We start from the raw sequence: 15,997 nt of genomic DNA, 5'->3' as shown, positions 1-15,997 counted from the left end.
GAGTTATTTTGTTTAGTCAATTAAGTACTCACCTGGTCAACACGCTCTGTTTCTTTCTTGATACAGAAAACGTAAACAGAGATACTACGACATTTCATTTTTCTTTTTTCCCTTCAATAATCAGCCCAAAAAAATAAACTCTGTTTTCAATACTTATCATCTGGTTGTCTCTCACGCCATTTCTTCTCCTGCAGAATCCAGAGTTTTGTTTTTCCCGTTCATTTTTCAGGTTGCCTTAATGGGCGGTCAGAGACTTTTCAGAAAACGATGAACAAGTCCAAGAATTTCCTTCAAAATCTGATCAAGCCATTCAAATCGCATTCGTCCAAGGGTGAGAACTGAGAATTCTCAAACCTAGTTTTGCTTTTATATGATATTCGATGTTGGTGAAGAATTCGACAGAATTCTCAGATTATTTATTGTGTTTGATGATATTCGGACAGATAGTCAAAGCGAAGCGGAGCTAGAGAGGATCGCCGCGCAGGAACAGAAGTTTTTCCCCTTCGAAGTTTTGGTCACTGCTACGAACCACTTTCATGCGAGTAACAAGCTCGGTCAAGGAGGTTTCGGTCCCGTTTACAAGGTGAATTTCCGATTAGGTTTGAGCTTGAACTGGTCTCAAGAAAAATTCAATTCGTTCTTTGCTCTTTTAACTGGCTTTGTGGTGCATTTCGAAGAATGGATGGTTGAGCAATCAAAACTAGTGACTTGGTTTTGTGCTTAGGAAGTTACAAGTTAGGAAGAAATAACATCCTTTAGAATTCAAAGCGAGGTTTAGAGGCAGTTTTAGTTTCTTATCAATGCCTTGCTCTATGAATCGGAGTTTTATTGAAATTTTGGGCCTAAATAAGATGCTATGTTAATCAGGGAAAACTGAGTGATGGTAGAGAGATTGCGGTGAAAAAGTTGTCACACACCTCGAACCAAGGGAAAAAAGAGTTCAAGAACGAGGCAAACTTGCTCGCTCGGGTTCAGCACAGGAACGTGGTCAATCTCTTTGGGTTTTGCGTTCACGGAATTGAGAAACTACTCGTTTACGAGTACGTTGCTCATGAGAGCCTCGATAAGCTTCTCTTCAGTGAGTTCTCGAATCAATCATCTTGTTATTGTCTCATAGTCGTTTGTTATAATCTTACCTTTCAATAACTGCAGTGAACTGCGTTCGGGTCTAGCACTGAATATATTCCTACGAAAACTACACTTAAATTATTTACACTTTCAATCTTTCATGCATATGAATATGATAGCTTGGCACAGAAGCCAAAGTTGAAATCTGGTTTAAGGCCGCTGTCAAGATTATAAAACAAAAGACCGAATTCCCCACAATCCAAAGCCTGGACCGAACGCCGAAATTTGGTTATATTAGTATCCGAAACCACAGCCATAACAACAAAAACATAACCATGGCTTCTGATTTTGAAATAATTTTGTGTTACAGATTATATCAGTGCCACGGATAACTTCTGGAGAACTTACCACAACACCCCTCTCTCTTTTATTCCTCAAACCATTTCTTTATAACACGATAATAACAATATACTTTTTTGGATCACCTGTTCATACGTAAAAAGTAAGACGTTCAACGCTTCATTCCAATCAGTATCGTGTTACGTGTTTCGTATTAAGTTAATCCTTCAAATCGCCGCTCTTATTTCCGAATATGCAAGAATATTTGACCTCTCTTCCATCTTAAAAACAGGACTGTTTTGTTTAGACCCACCACTTAATTATGATAAATACTTGCACACATCTTCCATATTAGAATAAAGACTTCCATCTATTTATTTTCCTTCCAAACTCAACTGTCCCCCAAAAGTCATTACATACTCTAAGCTAATTTATTGTGATACCTTTACAAGTATGACAGCAAAGAGCTTTTCATCATTCAAGAACCTTGAGACCCCATTATATTTTTATCTTTTCTAATTTAAAGAAGCTGTAGAGATAATAAGCCTTTCTAATGCGTTACGCCATCGATGCAGAGTCAAGCAAGGAAGAACTTGATTGGAAAAGAAGGTATGATATAATATGTGGGGTCGCGAGAGGCTTGCTGTACCTCCACGAGGACTCGCATAAGTGCATAATCCACCGTGACATCAAAGCCAGCAATATTCTTCTCGACGACAAGTGGGTCCCAAAGATCGCCGATTTTGGGATGGCCCGGCTTTTCCCCGAAGACCTAACGCATGTCAACACTCGCGTCGCCGGTACCAAGTATGTCATTCTTCTATGCTTCTTCTGTCACATTATAATCTCATTATTACCATATACATTTTTTTTTTTTTTTTTTTATCGTTTTTCCTTGATTGACTGTTGATTTGAAACAGTGGATATATGGCTCCGGAATATGTAATGCATGGACACTTGTCAGTGAAGGCTGACGTGTTCAGCTATGGAGTTGTGGTTCTAGAGCTCATCAGTGGTCAACGCAACTCGTCTTTCAACTCTAACGGGGATGCACAAAATCTACTTGATTGGGTAAGAATCGAAACACTATCTGGTCTATATATACACATAATGTTCATCAGATGTCTCCTCTCCTCTTCTGCCACGTGTCCCAAGCATGATCTATCATTATCTGTTCTCCTGGAAGCCTTGGGAAATTAGTTTGACGGCATGTCAACGATGTCATCATGATTGGTGGCTCAAACCTCGTGTGCAGGTTTTATCATTAGTGGGTTGACCCATAAATTTATTTACATTCAAAACCGAAAAATTTGATAGACAGGTAGGATCATGTTTGTGAACATGGCTAAAGCTATTATAGGACGCATGTTTTGTTTTTAATATGTAATACTGTAAAGTTGTTGAGGCTTGTGACGTGCCTTTATTATCATTTGCCCACAGCTTATATGACAAATCAATAATCCTTATAATGTTAAGTCTGCAAAAAAAAAAAAAATAATAATAATAACATCTAAATTATCTCCTCCTGTATCAGCAAACCCACAGTAGAGTTTCTAAAAAAAAGTTAATTTATTATTATTATCATCTTTATATTTTGCAGGCTTGGGCAATTTGTTATTTGAAAATTACCTGATAATTGTAATTGTAAGATTTGAAAAAACACTATTTTTTCTTATACTTGAAGTACCAATTTTATGCAGGCTTACAAACTATACAAGAGGGGGAAGAGTTTGGAGTTTATGGACCCGAGGCTGGTTCCGACGGCGGTGGCCGAACAAGTGGCGATGTGCATTCAGATAGGGTTGCTATGCACGCAAGGTGATCCGGATCTACGGCCCACAATGCACCGTGTCGTCGTGATTCTTTCGAGGACTCCCACGAACCTCGAAGAACCGACCCGGCCCGGGATGCCCGGGTCCAGATACAGAAGGCCCAGGCGGCCCGGGGCTCCGTATCTATCCACCGCCGGAACTTCCACTGAATCTGAGTCAGACACATTTGATTCGATCGCCACTGGGACGACCTCGAGGAGTGTAGGTAACCCTAGATCAAACTTTAGCACAAATAGCGGGCATGGAACGACGACTACGAGATCGAACTTCAGTACAAGAAGCGCCCCTGGGGGAACGACTTCAAGAAGTGTGGGCCCCAACGATAGGGGGAAACAACCCGCTATGTAATGTATAGGCTGTAGCTGTAGCTGTAGCATTTGAATTCTAATGAAATTTTTTTTCATTCATTTCTCCTTCTTTTTATTTTTTTATTTTTTTATTATTACTATTTTTTTTTTTCACTTGTATGTATGCATCATTTTTTATTAGTCGTGTGACAACCAACCTTTTGGGAAATGTTGGTCATGGTGGCCCCTAATGTTGATATTAAATCAAACGCATTTCTTCACTCGTAGCCTCTCGCATTTCATTCGAGTGTCTTCAAAGATCTTCGAGTCCCTGGGTGGTTGACCAAGGGGGACTCCCCTCTGAGCGGGCCTCTTTCTCTTCCTCCATGAGCCCGACTCGCGAATGTTAATTGTTGTTGGTCTATTCACTAATCATCGTACACGAGTCTCCCTTTTTCGACTACTCTGTCGAAGGCACGAGCACGACGTCAACTTGGTCAAAATGTTATAAAAATGAAGGATTCTTCTAAAACTATGAACATTTGACAGTTGGTTACCATTATCCAAGAAACAAGAGCTCTTAAACTTTCTCTCTTAAGAGTACTACGTCTAGTAGAGTGGTCTCTAGTGGGCAAATCCTTCACTATACTAGCTTAATGGAAGACCTTTGTTCCAAGTGGGACGGGATGATAATGAATGAAGAAGAAGACTCGATGGAGGCTGTTGATGAGGCTGTTCTTTTTAATGGTAAACAATATGTTAGATTGATACTTCTGGAACGTCTCTTAACCGATAAACCTTACGAGGATAAGGCTCTCAAATCGGCTATGTGCAGGCTTTGGGATAGTAAGACTGGCTTGGATATTAACTACCTCCAAAAGTTCGGTTTGGATATGCGACAAATAAAAAGAATGTGCTAGACAACTGACTGTGGCTGTTTGATAAGGCTTTTCTCCACTTCTCGGACCCAACATATGATGCGGTAGAAGGAAATGAAAAATTCAGAAAGTCAACCTTTTTGGTTAGGTTCATGTCCTACCCCTTATGGCAATTACACCAAAACAAGTGAGATCCTTTGGTCTCAACTTGGGAAGGTTGTGATGGTCGTCACACACCGAAGTGGAAGATGTCATGGCTATATTCTCAAAGTTTTTGTTGTGACCAACTGAAGACTTGGTATGAGGGCAAGCTCAAGAAAATACCACTCCTCTGCTTTGACTATGTGGTAGGATCATACATCATTGGAAGGGTTGTGACGCGAACAACGCTCTGAAGGAAAGACCAAGCCAAGGCTACGAGTACGACCTACGAGCCCGACCGGATTTTCATTTCAAAACAGAAAACACTTTTAATAGGAGAGGATAAGATAATTTGCATACAATAGCTATAACACAACAAATCTAGCTCATAAAATTGCGGGAAAAATTTTTCGTTTCATAACACGCACAAACATGTCTTATAGCAACCGATGTATAAGGACACACATGTGTCTAGGATATAGCTTATATATAATTTACAAGGCATGCGGGAATAGAAAACATGATTTGGAAGAAAAAAAATTAGTAAGCTCATTCAACAAAACGGTTGTCCCCAGTTTTCTAACATCCTAGTATCAAGGATAGTCCCACATCGACTGGGTATTACGATCCTGGGCTCTTTATAAGGCTTGTGGGTTACTCCTCTAATTACCATCTTAAAGGTGTGGGGTTCCATCTAAAACCAAGCTTGGTAATTAGAGGAGTAACCCACAAGCCTTATAAAGAGCCCAGGATCGTAATATTCAGTCGATGTGGGACTATCCTTGATACCTAGCAAACCCGATTGGGATTTATACCCAAAAAGAGATGTGGAAAACACATATTACATTATATCATTTATTACTAGTATGTGAAATGGTAATTTATATATTAATAAAATAGAAATAAGCATTCTTTCAATAGTATGTGTTTATGTATAGAAAACTACTCACAATGAAAGACTGAGTCAAAGACTTTCAAGATACCTCTTCTAAGTAAGTATTGTAAAACTAAACATTCACTTTATAAGGATCAAAAGGACAATCGAATCCAAGTACTGATTTTTAAGATAACTATTGATGTATGATCTGGAGATATAGAGAGTTGTGACTCTATAGCTTTCTCTTAAATATCTTTAATGTAGATATTGAATGAGACCATTGATTTTTCAAAGTTCTAAGCAAAAACCATTCAAATGCTCACAACTTTAATTTCGCAAATATAAGGGTACATTTATAATTACCTTAATTCTGAAGTGAGGCACGAGTTATTGTGACGATTCATATTCACTCAGTTTATCAATTAGTGAGGTCCTAATTGGTGGATCAATACCTCTACGGTTAGTGATATGACTTTGTCTCACTGGACTTGTGGATTCAAAAGATATGAAATTTGTGTACAAGATTGCTAGAATGCATGCAATGCATATCATCTCATGTGTTGTTTTTGAGAATGTGAATAAATAAATAGGCCCTCATAATCAATGACTGAATTCATTTGATTAAAGCACAATGACATTAATTGCATCTCATTCAATATGATTTTCTTATTCACATACAACAAGGAGTTGAAGTAGATAAAAAAATAAAAGGGTAAAACGATCATTTGGAAACCCCGTATAGTTAATAATATTCACGAAGGGTAACATGAATGAATAAGTATTCTATGAATCAATGTAGTAACTTATGTAATGCATTAAACAGAAAATGTAAACCCATATTAATCGAGAGGATGTTTGTAGAATTCCTTTAGTGGAGTCGAGTGATATCAAGAATGAAAGCTAGTAAAAAGGTTTACATGGTTTGTAAACTTTTGAGTCCACGCTTTATTATTAAGATTTATTCATATGAGTCCATGAGGTCTCAATATTAGACTAAAGTATTAGGATAATTGAACTAGCACTAATTGAAGTCCAAATATGTTTTGGAACTAAGTAAAAAAAAATCATTAATTAAAATGGCAACCCCAATGGAAAGGATCCATGGTGGTCATTTGTCATTCAATTACATAGAAAAATAATTGACATATGTAATTTTCTCATTGGTTCGGAAGTTTTGAAGAGGATTGATGACGTGTCAAACCATGAATGTGTCATCACTTTATTTGTGATATTACGGTCGTGCATAATTTTTATTATTGAGCCAAAATGCTTAAATTAAATGTTATTGATTTATTATAGAATGACATGTGTAATTTCTTCATTAATTTTAAAATTTTGAAGAAGATTATTGAGGTGTCTTTCGGAACTAACATATAGGGTTTAGGAAAATGTTTGACATAACAAGGTATGGCGTTGTTAACGCTCGATTTTGAGCTAACACTTGAGGGCGTTCACAGTTTGACCCAAGGCCAGACCGTGAGCTCGCGTGTAAGCTAGGGTATCGTCTTTCGACTAGGTTTTCCAACCTTATAGGTAAGGTTAAGTTCGTTGGTGTCCGGCATGGGAATAAATGGTGTACTTAAAGGGGTGCGGAGGGTTTCCCCATGGTGCGCGCTCTCCGGCGCTCAACATTCGTACGAGTGTAATGCAGAGGTATGAGAGAATAGGAGTCCTAGTTGAGAATGAAGACCCACATGTGATTTGTGGTCGGCACAAGTCACGAGGTGGACAGATCTAAGCCTCGAGTCCGAGGCCTCATCCAAACGACCTTAGCCTCACCCTTGTCGAGGGGTCAACTAGAAGGGAAGAGAGAGAGAGAGAGAGAGAGAGAGAGAGAGAGAGAGAGAGAGCAATATTAGAAGCGATATGTCACTTCTAAAAGTTAGGTCAAATGAAAAGGAGGCAAAACACATTACTTAAGTTCTATCTAAATTGATCTTTTCTGTAATGATTGAAATTTTATCGCTGCGAACGAAATATTTGGTTCGAGATTTGGGGATTTTCATGCCCATCGCTTACCGGTGGAAAGAGAAAGAAGAGAGAGAGAGGTGCAAGAGATATTTGGTTATTTGTTTTGCATTTTTTAAAAATCATGAAAAGAGTGGGAAGAGTATCAGAATTTTTACACCAAAAAGAATAATAGAACTATCAAATCTTAGGTGGCTGTTAATTTCGTATAATTAGTATTGATTTAGTAATATCGGTTAATTTCTAAAACTTATGTAAGTCAAACTTTTAACAAAAGAAATACAAAAAAGAAAACGAAACAATTTCAGCTCTTTCCTGGCGGGAAATAATTAGTATTTCCTTTCAGCTAAGAAACACACAGTCCGTACACTATCCAACGAACTCCTTTTTCTCTCTGCCCCGACCATTCCAACATAATTACATGTTTACTTTCACCGGCGGGCCCCACTTTGTCCCCACACTAAATATAGCCTCTCAAACTCATTGTGCCACGTCATCGCTCTCACGCGAGACTTCTATGTCATGTCATCACATCACTGGGTCACTGTACAACTTTCCCTGACTCATTCTTTCACTCTCCTGCAAACGCTCCCTCGATATCACGCCACGTGTCTACGGCATCGCCCCCGAGAAGCAGCCGATTATAGCTCAGTTCTCGGTTCCATCGAAACCCATTCTAAAAATTCAAAACAATTAAAGGGCAGAGTAGTAACTCCATTTCCGTGACCTCTCTGCCACGTCAACGATCCGCGCCTTCTCGTTTTTAATGAGTATGAACCGTCAGATGTGAAACGAAACTCGTGCACCCTAGCCGTTGGATAGCGATTCTCATCCCCTCCTTTTTTTTTCTTCTTCTTCTCCGACCTCGATCCAATCTCATTTTAAAAACCCCTAATCTTTACTCATTTTCTCTGCCCAGAATATCAAATATAAATTCAAAGAGATCGAAGAAGAGATTCTTACTTACACACACACATCTCGGGAAACAGCAAAAACAAGCTCTCACAGTCATGGCTTCAGATATGGAGGAGAGTGTAGAAAATCCTACAGTACCTCAACCTCAAACTCAACCTCAGTCAGCTCAGTCACTTCCTCAGTACTCAGAGGTAGTTATTATATCTATATATCTGTGTGTGAATTGATGTAGCTGTCGAATTTACGGAAATTTGTCTTATACGCAGATGATTATGGCGGCGATTGAGGCGTTGAACGAAGAGAACGGTTCGAACAAGTCGGCGATCTCGAAGCACATCGAAGACACGTACGGAAACCTCCCGGCGGCTCACGCGACGCTCCTCTCGCACCACCTGAACAGGATGAGGCAGTCCGGCGAGCTCGCGATGGTGAAGAACAACTACATGAAGCCGGATCCGAACGCGCCGCCGCGCCGTGGCCGCGGACGGCCGCCGAAGCCGAAGTCCGATGCTCCGGTTGACGCCGTCGTTTCTCCGCCGAGGCCTCGCGGAAGGCCGCCGAAGCCGCGTGATCCGTTCGCGCCGCCGAAGGAAAAGCCGGCCTCCGTTCCTGGCAGGTCTCGTGGCCGTCCGCCGAAGAAGCAGAAGACGGAGTCGACGGAGAAAGCGCCGGCTCCGGCCGCCGTGGACGGCGCTGCGCCGAGAGGAAGGGGTAGGCCGCCGAAGGTGAAGCCGGCGATGGCTCCGGTGGTTTGTTGAGAAAACTAGGGTTTTAGAGTGACTTCATGGAAAGTGTCTTTTTTTTTTATAATTAATTTGTTAGGTTTGCTCTAATCAACTTCTTGATGATCCTTATCCTTTTAGTGTTTTTTTTTTAATTTTATTTTTTTAAATAGTTTGGATGTGTCTGTGTATTAGTGGTGGCAAATGTGAGTGTTCATTTTGGAAAGGGAAAATGTGATAGACTGTAATTGTGATGTAAATTAGTCTCTGCGACTGGTTAGGCTTTCTCTTTTCTTTTACTTTCGCGTTCAAAATTACAAGAAGATCTTTTAGTTATTAATTGAATTTGTCTTCTTCTTGCCATAAATCAAGCAGCTTTGTATTGCATCGTGGCTAAGAGATCTTTAATTCAACTTTTTTTTTCTTATTGCTTTTGAAGAATCAATTATGCATCCCAATTTTTTATTTCCTCTTTTTTAAAATATTCGGTGTGAAAGCAAAAAGTATTTGTTTCATCAAGCCTTTATTTGTCTTTTAGCTTCAAAATTTGGCGCTGCAAGCAAAGTTAACGAGGATTCAAATGCCAAAACCGACTAGGATTAGTCAATGGGAAATGGCCGGATGTAGTAGTGTTTTCAATAGTTTGGACCAAAATATAGAGTTTCTTGTTTTGGACACTTTTAGTAGTTGTTTAAGTGAGCAAGTACATATTTGCCCTTGTCTTTATTTTTTGTTTTAAAAATACCTCATTAAACAATAGCGTCAGTTAATATTTCAAAACTCAAATGAAACTCATTTTCATCTTCTTGGTTCACGCTCTCTCATCTCTCCTCCGACTCTTTCTCTCTCTAAAACCCTCACCCACTTCGCCGAAATCGCGGAAATCCTCATCCACGTCGTCGAAATCTCCAGGTTCGTTGCTAATCTCTCCTAAATATCTCAGGTTCGTTGCTAATCTTCATTATTATTTCAAATCTCTACGAATCACCTTTTTTCAAACGCTAGATTGCAGAAAATGACGGCCAAAAAATGCGCGCCGGTTCGGAAGAATTCGAGGACGGCGAAGAAAGGTCCGACGCCGCTGAAGAAAAGTCTCTCCAGCGAAAAAGTCTCCCCGCCAAGAAGCCAACAACGTCTCGTCGAGTGAAGAAACCAAAACTAGTCACTGAATTGCCGGCATCAAATTAAGATGAGATATCGGTATTTGAGCTCCGAAAACGAAAAGCAACTATAAATGAGGTACATTTCTTCACTTTGAGCATTTTGGGTAACTTTTTGATGGCATGCAAAGCTGAATTTGGGTTATTATTTATGTGATTGTAGAATTCTTTGATTTGCATTTTCTGTGTGTTGAAGATTTCATAGGTTATAATTTATGTTGTAGACATTTATAGCTATAGTCACTAGAATTGTAGATGTTTATGTCTAGTGACTATAGTTATAAATGTCTACAATTACATGTTTGTGTAGATATAGTTCTGGTGATATGAGGACTGTTTGTAGAGTTTCATGTTTTTTTCTTGACATATGCAGGGATTTGTAAGATTTGTCCCCGAAGAAGAGATTGTGGACCACAACTTCATGTTCTTCGGCGCATTGGACAAGTTTGAGGAGACCATGTGGCGGTGAAACTTGCGACCGGCTACGAATCTGACGACGAGTTTCCGACATCTTTGGGCTAGGATTTTTATGTTTACATGAACTCCAATATCAAACTATGAAGTTATTTTTAAAACTATGTTTTATATTTTTGTATGGTTTTGTATGACAATTTGAAGTTTGAATGCCTAAACATTGCTATATATTTTCGTATGTTTTTGTTTTTTTTATTATGACTGTATGGCTTCGGTATGCTCTTGTTTTGTTAAAGGCTGTGTCTACAGATGTGTACAGTGATGTCTACAATTGTGATGATTGTAGACATACATATCTACAATTTGAAGTGATTGTAGACATTAAATGTCTACAATCACCACAATTTTAGACATAAATGTCTACAATCAGTTTAATTGTAGACAATGATGTCTACAATTTGAACAACTTCTATCATGTAATGCATTCAAGACGTAAAAAAGATATACAACTATAATAATTCAATTCTATCATTAACCCTGTCTCACTGAAATATAACATTGTAAATTCATCACCACCATAACACTGCAAAAATATCAGTTCAAACCAAAAATTGTCATTGCATTGCATTGAAATCATCTTCATTACATCATTACAAAACCCTTAAAACAGATACCTTAAAATCTGATTCGAGCAGCTATTATCTGACTAACCAAACTTATTCAGAGCATGTAAAAAACTACAACAATGACAATGACAACGAACAGAGCCATCTTCAGCTTGAAAATTTGAATTCGAAGTCCCGCATTCTCGGATTCTGACATGTTTTTCCTTCTCAGCAAACCGGGAATGATTTGCTTCGATCTATAGCACATTTCTGGGTCTATCCATTTGAAATACCCGCACCCACCATCTTCCTGAGAAAACAAACACAAAGAGGTGACTTTTTGGCGAAAGCAAAGACGCGATTCACAATCGTGATTCGAGAGATTACCTTTTTTGTGATGCAGCCGTGGAACCTCCTTCCAGGATTCAAAATTGTCCACGAAGCACACTCGCGAACAGGAATGCCACAGTAGCAAAGCTCTCCCATGACTGCAAGATCGCGACTTGAAGTTAAGCAGACAAGAGAAATAAGAAGCAATTTGGGGTCCTTTTCTTATTTAGGGATTTCAAATTATTTTTCTCATTGAGTCCAGAGAAAGAGTTTGATGATTTATGCCGCCAATTCCCCTTGATATGTATAATTGTAATAAAAACTGTAATAAACGGTAGACTTATAAGTCTACAGTTAACAACAATTGTAGATATCGACGTCTACAGTTGTAGTAACTGTAGATCTATAATATCTACAATTGTTACAACTGACATTTCTGCATAGCAAAAACGCATATCTGATTGTTATTATCGTGTATGAAAAAAATTAAATGTCTACAATGAGACTATTTGTATACATGTATATCTACAATTACCCAATTGTAGATATACATGTCTACAATTCTTGTAATTGTAGACATATAGGTCTACAACTTCAGTTGTAATAGACGTATTAGTCTACAACAGCTGAAGGTGTACACCGATATGTCCACATTTACAAGAATTGTAGACATGTATATCTACAATTACAATAACGACGTATAACAGGGACAGTCTACAATTTCAGAGACTGTAGACATGTATGTCTACAATTCAAGAACGCGAAAAAAACTCAAACGTCCAAAAACACGAAGAACAACACACAAACAAACCCAGAAACAAACAACACAGAGACGGCGGGTAATGGCACGAACAAACCCAGAACGACAAAGACCTAAAACCCAGACAACAAGCACACGAAAACAAAGATGACCGACGAAAAAAAGCTTTCTTTTAAGATGCACGAAGATGACGTTGAACAAACATGTTCTCCGAAACCCAGAAACTCAAAAACCCGACGAGGATGAACGAAAACCCAGAAACAAAAAGAGAGGAGAGAAGACGACGATGACGTTGACCGAAAGAAGCTTACTTTTAGACGAGGATGAGGTGACCGGAGAGATGAGCTTCACTTCATAGACACGCAGCTCATGGAGGATGATGAAAGGAAGATGAAACGTCTTTCACACGCAGAGAAATAGAGAAGAGAGAGAGAGAGAGAGAGAGAGAGAGAGAGAGAGAGAGTTGTACATGGCACAATAAACAAGACCGTATTATTGAGCAAGTTTTGGTTTGGGGGCTTGAATGAACAAAATTACAAATTAAAGGGCAAACTCGGTATCAAACTATTATCTCTCCTCAAAACACTACTAAAAGTGTCCAAAAACATGCTACCCTATATTTTGGTCCAAATCATTGAAAACACTACTACATCCGGCCATTTCCCTTTGTCAATTCATATCATAGAAAGGGCTATACCGCCTATACGTATATATAATATCAGACGAAATTAAAATAGTGTTTCCATTAGCGAAATACAAATTCGAATAGTTAATTTTGGCTTTTTAAAATACTGGCGTTGCTTTGTGGAGAAATTTGACTCAAATTAATAAATCAACAAAATATTATTTGATTTTTCAAACAACTAGAAAACTATTGCTTCAAACATTTAAAGGAGCAATACTAATTAAACACTAATGGTGGGCATCCGGAACGATAATTATGTTCATGGCATTGAAATTATGTTCCAATGCTGTCCGCAAAACAAGAATTTTAGTGTCCTTTCATTTCGGTAATATTTATACATTAGTTTTATTATTTTTTTATTTTTTATTTTTTTTCGCATACTGCACTACATTTTTTTAAAATGCAAGTATTGCTGAATTTAACCGAAACCAAATATTTTGTTCTGTCTGTAATTCCAAAACTATTTGGGCCATAACATTTCAGTCCATTAAGAGCTAAAACAAGGGTGATAATTTTATCCGTTAACTGTTATCCGGCTCGTTTCCGGGTTTAAGGGTCCGAGTAATACCCGTTCTTATTGGATAAATGGGTAGGACGTTAAAATTTTAATAGGGCTAGAAAACTTAATAGGTGGACCCGTATTCGTCTACCCAGAACATGCCCGTTAATACTTATTGGAGTTACTTAGCATATGCGTCTAACTTGACAACTAATGTTCCAGATGGACTAACTTATATATTACTCATGAGTTGTTATTGATTGGTTAAGTTAGTTGATAATTCTGTCACAACTAACCAATCACAATCAATTGTATAAAAGTCAATCAAGGCATTGATGAAAGGTTAATGAAAATCTATTCATTCACAAATCTCTCTGAGCGTTTCTCTAGATTCTCTGTTTCCTTCGTGGTATTAGAGCGACGAATCACGAAGCTAAACCTAATTTTGTATCGATTTATCTTCCTCTTTTTTGCCGATGCTCATGGCGAAAAGCTCGGCGACATCAGCAATGGGTAATCTACCGCATGCTCTCCACGCGAATCAGGCATTACCGACGCATCTCAATCCGCTCACGCTTCGACTTGAGTGATGAAATTTCAAAATATGGCGATCAGTGATCCTTCCAGAGGTTCCCGCTCATAGCCTAGACGAAATTCTTCTTGGCATAGTTTAGCATCCTCCACAGATAGTCAACAACGTTGACTTCGATAGCGTCTCCACTCAAGTGCTCGATCCAGAGTTCATATGGTAGCTCCGATTCGATCAATTCGTCTTGAACTGGCTTCTCTTTTCGATTTTAGAGTCCATGCTTGGAAATCTGACTCACTGTATTCCCATGGCGGAGATATGACACAGACTGCAAGAACTCGATGATCGTTGCTCCACAGGTGGTCATTGCCTTTATCTTGGTGACAACTTGCTCAAGCAGCAAGTGGTCGCTTGCTCAAGAACTGAGGCTTAATACCATGCTTTGGCTTCCCCGTGTACTTATGTGCTCTGGTTCAAGTCGTTATTCCATGGGCGGGGTGTGCCAATTGAACATCCACATATTTTATGGTGTGATAATATCGGTGCAAGTCTCTTAGCATTAAACCCGGTGTTTAACCAACAGACCAATCATATTGAAATAGACATTAACTTCATTTGAGATCACGTGTTGAACAAGGAATTGGATGTGCGCTTTTTCTACTATGAAGAACAAGTTGCTGACTTGTTCATTAAGGCACTATCGACCACTCAACACACTTACTTCCATGACAAGCTTCGCCTAGATGATGCGGACTCACCATCTTCATCGGAGTCTAGTTTGAGGGAGGCTATCGGAGTCACTTAGCCTAGGCATCCAACTTGGCAACTAATGTGCAAGTGGACTAACATATAGACTATTCTTGAGTAGTACTGATTGGTTAGATTAGTTGATAATTTTGTTACGACTAACCAATCGCAGTCAATTGTATAAAATCCAATCAAGGCATTGATGAAAAGATAATGAAAATATGTTAATTACAAATCTCTCTGAGCGTTTCTCTAGATTCTTTGTTTCCTTCAATACTTAACACTAAAAAAATAGTGCGTTCATTAGGATTCAGTCTTAGGTTCATTAGGATGTTTCAAGCGTTAATTACCTCTTGACTAACCTTCTAATGTTGTTGTTGTTTTTGTTTTTTGTTTATTTATTTATTTATAAATAGAAATATTAAATAAACAAATAAAATCATAAACTTTTATATTCATAAGTTTTAATTTAATTTTCTTTGAATTGTAATATGAGTTTGATATATATATTTATGTTTGACTGATATTGAGATGGTTGGTTGTTTTTTTATTTTTTATTATTTTTTTATTTTTTTATTTTTACAAATGGGTTACCCGGTCTACCCGAACTGGTACCTGACAATGTTAGGCATGTAAACGGGTAACGGGTCTGGCACTTTTCTCCCCGTTTATCTGTGTCCAGGTCACAAAATATGTGTACCCGGCCAGACCTGGAGCCGTTGGCATTCCTAACTTGAATGCTAGTTCAATCGGAACAAAATTTCAGATCTAACCGAACCTAGGTTTAACAAAACCAAGAATTGAAATGTTAGTGGCTAGTTTCGTGACCATTGTAAACTGCAGTGGGCGATGAAAATTGCGGTAGGTATAACAGACGAGTTATTCCAAATCTCTTGTAAGAAAGACGATTATATGTTGTTTGGTGTGCAGTAATGCACTCCATTGAACTCATCATCCTCCATGGATTGTTTACTTTTCTTCTTCGTTTAAGTCTGCAGTAGCAACAATCTCATAAACTGTAATGTATAAACTTTTGTAACCGCTCGACTTGTGAATTTGAATAAATGGACGAGTTTTAATTCAAATTCTTGTTGCATATGAGACGTCCTTAAATTTTAAATATCTTGGAAAATGATAATATTTAAGGTCGATGAAATTTCGGAATGAAAATGTTCGAGTAATCCAATATTATTATTCGAAACATACTCGGAGATTTAAAAATCTCAAGAGTAAAAATGAAT

At 38.4% G+C, this 15,997-nt stretch overlaps 2 protein-coding genes across 2 annotated transcripts; both read left to right on the top strand.

The window, feature by feature from the left end:
• The first annotated feature begins 52 nt into the window (after positions 1–52).
• On the top strand, positions 53–3,646 carry LOC149401954 (Protein kinase superfamily protein). Its single transcript, XM_089609059.1, has 7 exons — positions 53–71; positions 195–331; positions 444–583; positions 868–1,078; positions 1,983–2,214; positions 2,328–2,478; positions 3,108–3,646. The coding sequence occupies exons 2-7, from the start codon at positions 268–270 to the stop codon at positions 3,585–3,587; spliced, it is 1,278 nt and encodes a 425-aa protein (XP_089465185.1). The 5' UTR covers positions 53–71; positions 195–267; the 3' UTR covers positions 3,588–3,646.
• A 4,613-nt stretch (positions 3,647–8,259) lies between these two features.
• On the top strand, positions 8,260–9,372 carry LOC149401953 (HMG-Y-related protein A-like). The gene is made up of 2 exons (XM_089609060.1): positions 8,260–8,496; positions 8,572–9,372. The coding sequence occupies exons 1-2, from the start codon at positions 8,401–8,403 to the stop codon at positions 9,061–9,063; spliced, it is 588 nt and encodes a 195-aa protein (XP_089465186.1). The 5' UTR covers positions 8,260–8,400; the 3' UTR covers positions 9,064–9,372.
• Positions 9,373–15,997: the final 6,625 nt, after the last annotated feature.

The sequence above is a fragment of the Urtica dioica genome, chromosome 3 (assembly GCF_054948205.1).
Source record: "Urtica dioica subsp. dioica isolate 48M chromosome 3, U.dioica_male_clone48M_v1_H2, whole genome shotgun sequence".
NCBI classification, from domain to species: Eukaryota; Viridiplantae; Streptophyta; class Magnoliopsida; order Rosales; family Urticaceae; genus Urtica; species Urtica dioica.
This window is presented reverse-complemented; position numbering and strand designations above follow the sequence as displayed.